Below are 5053 nucleotides of genomic sequence, written 5' to 3' on the forward strand. Positions count from 1 at the left end.
TTGCTGTGTGAACATATGGCAATAAGATCTGGGGCTTTCCAGTAAGATCGAAGTGCTGAAATGTACAGCTAACGCACTTTGGCACGTCAGAAATAAAGACATTCGAGGAAGATATCTATAAAACTGCATTAACCAGCATGACTTAAAGGCGAAGTCAACGTACAATTAGTCCACCTACCTGTCAGAAGTCGAGTATACCTGACTAGACAATTAAGACGCGTCGAGCAACATTTTTTTAAACTAGAGTGTTGGGGTAGTGAGATAATCACTTGTGAACAAGTCAACTGGCTTAAATCCCCAATAAAATAGTTTAAACCTGTGCGTTTGGGTAAGGAGATAATTTAAGGTTATCACTTGTAAATCTATGCGTAGGGTTAGCACTAACAAACGAATGGAGATAATGTAAGATAATGTAATGCAATCACAGTGAGGTTAGCATTCGATTTAAGGTTATCACTTGTAAACCTATGCTTGGGGGAGGGTAACGAGGTTAAGTTAATGTAAGGTTAGCACTTACAAACGTATAGTGGTAATGTAAGGTTAGCGTTTGCAATCACAATGCGGTAATTTGAGGTTAGCATTTGCAAACCTGTGCGTTAGTGTATGGATGTAATTTGAGGTTATCATTTGTTAACATGGCTGTTGGTTTCAGAAGTTAATGTCAGGTTACTACTTGAAACCTGTTCGTCGTAATTTGAAATTATCACTTGTGCGTAAGGCCAGAAAAACGGATAATTGCCAGAAGAAATTTCATTAGGTATTTAAAAAATAATATTGAAGCTTAACACTACCAAGATTCTACATCAACACCCTAAAACAAGCACTGAAGACGCTGAGGGCATACTAATCCCTAAACCGGGTAAACTCTGGGCTCGGTTATATTTCTTAAAATTGTTTGGAGGGTGGAGGGAAGATAGAGGTTCGTTTTTTTAACAATTTTACTTTAATTTTTTTTAAACTATGTTTATCATTATTTCTAAAAATTTTGCACACAATATAAATAGAGAGAATTAAATAAATAATTTATGAAAGGGGAAGAATTGATTTTTGGAGCGTCTAATTAATTCTACCAGTCTGGATTGTCTCAAGGCTTGATAATGTCTTTATACGGGACACCTTTGATTATGTTAGCTATGACTTGGCGCAGGACGAGATTGATGCCTTCTGCGATCGGAGGGCCCATTTGCCTGTTGAACTCCTTCCAGTTCTCGTTGAGGGCGAGGTTTACGTTGTCACCTGTAAATTCGAGGAATATAAGAACTGGTTTTCGTAGGGTGGATAAGGATTCGGCGTTGGATTTTACCTAGGGTTTTATCCCCGTTGAAAAGTTTATCAAGTCTGAAGTGCACCCTCTCCGCCGTGTACTTGAGCTCAGTCTTGGTAAGCTGGGCAAATACCATACCCTTGGATGTGAAAGTTTTGTAGTCGATTTTGAATACAATCCTCGGCTTGTCTGTAAAAAGAGTTGAGTAGTTGATATAAAAAAATATTTAAGGTTAAAGGGTCTCGATGCGCACCCAGTACGATTTCGCAAGGTCCTTCGCCTCTGATTGGCAGGACAAGGAATTTCCCCTGCGCCTTATACATCGATTTAACCGTGATGGTGGGTATGTCCAGGGTCCATTCGACGTGCTTAGCCTTCGTGTTCATACTACGCTCGATAAATTTGGATCAATATGGATTAAAAATATATAAATGTAAGTGGATATTTACATAGCTCCGACTAGTTTGGCGTCTTTTAAACCGTAGATCTTTAGGTTGGTGAATGTGAGGTTCAAGGCGACGTTTCTCGACGAGGAATCCCTCACGTCGAGCTTCGTAATGCTGAGGGGCTCGAGAGTCGGGATCTTGAATTTTGGATCACCTGGAGAAGAAAAAAAACAAAAATGTAACGGAGAAGAATATCCTCGTTATATTAAAGGCCAGTTAACCAATTAACCATATCATACGTCATTATCGTCACGATTGAGACATCGTGTTTGCCCAGACCGCCTGTCATCTTGTACTTTATAAACCCCCCCTCCCCTAATACAAATCCTCTCCAACTAACATAATAATTTTCTGTTTTCTTCCCGTATTGAAAAAAAAATGAATCGAGGATTCTTGAAAAAAAATGCAAGCGTAGTAGCCTAGGCGGATCATGCACAAAGTGGCGACAGTCCCTGGGCGAGAAGGACGGCCGGATTTTTGTCTTAAACCACGGCGTTGAAAAATATATATAGTTATAAGACGTTAAAAAAATAAAATTTCATTAAAAAACCGGTCCCTCGCGAACTTGAACTTAGATATCCCTGTCACTGCCGGCTTACCTGGGTGCAGCTTTGGAATTGCAGAGTTGCCGTTCTTGATCGTGCACTCGACGAGCTTCGGGCCGTCTTTGCATGGGACAATGTACTGAGCTGAAAAACAAAAAACATGAATAAATTACTATCTGCACAAAGCCACAAAGTTTCAAACCGGTTTCTTAGTAATTAACCAAAGACCCTGATAGGACTTGTTTTCATTCCGGTCTACATTCTGCGTCTTAATCCTTCCGCCCCCTTATTATTAATTTATTTACGCTTATATATTCGCGGAAGAACAGAAAAAGAAGGAAAACCCGCAGAGGGCCGGCGATACCCGTAAACATACTACTATTTATATTTACTCTTATACGAATTTTTATTGGCACACTGGGGCCGGGTTTTTTCTCCTCTCTACATAACCCGATCAATTTATAAGTTCAATTGACTTGGTTAATTTATATACAGCGTTTTAGAAGTTGTTTGTATTGTAGAAGCAGTTTAAGTTTATTATTGGTAGTTATGTATGTTATGTAATTGTGTGGTGGTCAAGGATGTGTTTGTTAACAATAACAATTTTCCAAACCAAATCTAAAATAAATCAACCAAAGACCACTGTCATTTTTCTTTCTTTCTTGGAGCTTTAATTTTCCAAACAAAATCACAAAGATAACCCTAAAGTTTCAACAGTTACTTCATCTTGTTATTTTCATTTTGCATTAACATTTAAAAAGTTAAATTGTTTTAATGTGATTTCATCTCCTATAGCTTTAATTTTATAATCGAAATATTAAAAAAAAGCTAGTTTCAATATAATTTTTTTGTTGCTTTAATTTTGCAACCAAATCACTAGTGATAAGCCTAATCTTTCAATATTATGTATTCTAAGTTGTAGCTTTAATAGTACAATAACATCATTAATAACACTAACCATAGAATTTTCTGAAACTTTAATTTTGCAACCAAATCTTAAACGATAGCCATAAAATTTCAATATAGATTTGTAATTAATTATAGCTTTAATTTTGCACCCAAATATTAAACCTTAGCCGTAAAATTTCAATATAATTTTTTTATTTATTATAGCTTTAATTTTGCACCCAAATCTTAAATATGAACTTAACAACCAATATAATTTTCTCTTGTAGCACTAATGTTGCAACAAAATTTCAAAAGAAAGCCTTAAAACGTCTATACAATATGTTTCTGAAACTTTAATTTTTAATTTTGAACGATAGCCATAAAATTTGAATACATTTTTTTATTTATTATGACTCTAATTTTTCATTTGAATCTCAAATATCAACTTATACATTCAATTTAATCTTGAACCTTTAAATATAATAAAACCATAAAAGATATCTTAAAGTTCCAATATAATTTCTTCGTGGAGCTCTAACTGCATAACTAAATTTCACGGGAAATACGTTACTTTCAATAAATTGTTGCTTTAGTTGTCAAACTAGAAAAGATTACTAAAAAAATTCAGCATATGCTATTTCATTGTTAAGCTTTAATTTGCCAACGCAATCATGAAAAATTTCAAGATAATTTCATCGTTTAGCTTTAATTTGTTACACCCAGCCTCGACGAAGTATAATCCCTCCTCAGCTTTAATTTGTCCACCCCCCATTAAAACCATTATTCAAATTACATATTTTTCTTTAATTTGTTAAACCCAGTCTCTACTAAATTTTCACATGAAACATTTGCAAATTATAATATAATTTCATCTTTTACCTTTAATTTGTCAAACCCCCCCCCCCAGATGAAATATAATCCCTCCTCGCTTTAATTTGTCCACCCTCCATTAAAATCCTTACACAAATTTCATATTTTTCTTTAATTTGTTAAACCCAGTCTCTACTAAATTTTCACATGAAACATTTGCAAATTATAATATAATTTCATCTTTTACTTTTAATTTGTCAAACCCCTATAGATGAAATATAATCCCTCCTCGGCTTTAATTTGTTCACTAAATCTTATTATTAGAGAGCCATGGATACCCCAACTTTATAATCAAACTAGTATGGCTTTAATTCACATTGTTAAATCTTGTAAATAAAAATCCTAGTAATATACAAATCTTACATTAATTTGTTCATCTAAACAAAATATTAGAAGTAAACTGTGGCTTAAATATCTTTTGGATCTTGAGCAAAATGACGTCCGTTCGCCGGATTCTGAATGTATTATACACTAGCATATATTACCGCGATTCGTTTAGATTTAAATCAGAAGGTGTATATCTAAGTAGATTTTGATGGTTTATATTGCGTGAACTTACGAAGTGCGGCGAGGGACGCGCCGAACAGCATGACCAGGACGAGCAACATATTTCTGTGTTTCTATGACTGAACGTGTCCAATGTTCCAACGACTTCCAGCCGGTTGGGTAGACTAGATCTTAGTGGCAGGACGTGGATGAGGCACGTCCTTCTTAAATAGCCGGCCGTCCTTGGCAGGACTCCGCGAATCCTTTGGAACATTTCTCCTTAACTGGAGGAAGAGGAAGGAAGGGAAGACGCTTCCCGTCGGCTGTCAAATCGGACGTATTAGGAAGGAAAAAAGAGTGCAAAGGATTAATTCAAAAACTACCGCAACAAAAAAAACGTTCCCTTTTTAAAAACCCGTCCTGGGAAATGTCCGATCCATTATTTGGATAAACGCCCCTTCCTCTATAATTATTAAAGATTTTATTTTAAAAAACCGGTTCTTAATCTGAAAGGTCATCATTTTCTCACATTTTTTACATACAGGGGGACAGAA

At 35.5% G+C, this 5053-nt stretch overlaps 1 protein-coding gene across 1 annotated transcript; it reads right to left on the reverse strand.

The window, feature by feature from the left end:
* Nucleotides 1-934: 934 nt before the first annotated feature.
* Nucleotides 935-4716, reverse strand: LOC106670823 (protein takeout-like). The gene is made up of 6 exons (XM_014401453.2): nt 4573-4716; nt 2310-2399; nt 1714-1864; nt 1518-1651; nt 1304-1453; nt 935-1236 (listed from the first exon to the last, which is right to left on the reverse strand). The coding sequence occupies exons 1-6, from the start codon at nt 4619-4621 to the stop codon at nt 1085-1087; spliced, it is 726 nt and encodes a 241-aa protein (XP_014256939.1). The 5' UTR covers nt 4622-4716; the 3' UTR covers nt 935-1084.
* Between the last annotated feature and the right edge of the window lie 337 nt (nt 4717-5053).

Source organism: Cimex lectularius, unplaced genomic scaffold (assembly GCF_000648675.2).
Source record: "Cimex lectularius strain Harlan isolate CLEC.00 unplaced genomic scaffold, Clec_2.1 scaffold248, whole genome shotgun sequence".
NCBI lineage: Eukaryota > Metazoa > Arthropoda > Insecta > Hemiptera > Cimicidae > Cimex > Cimex lectularius.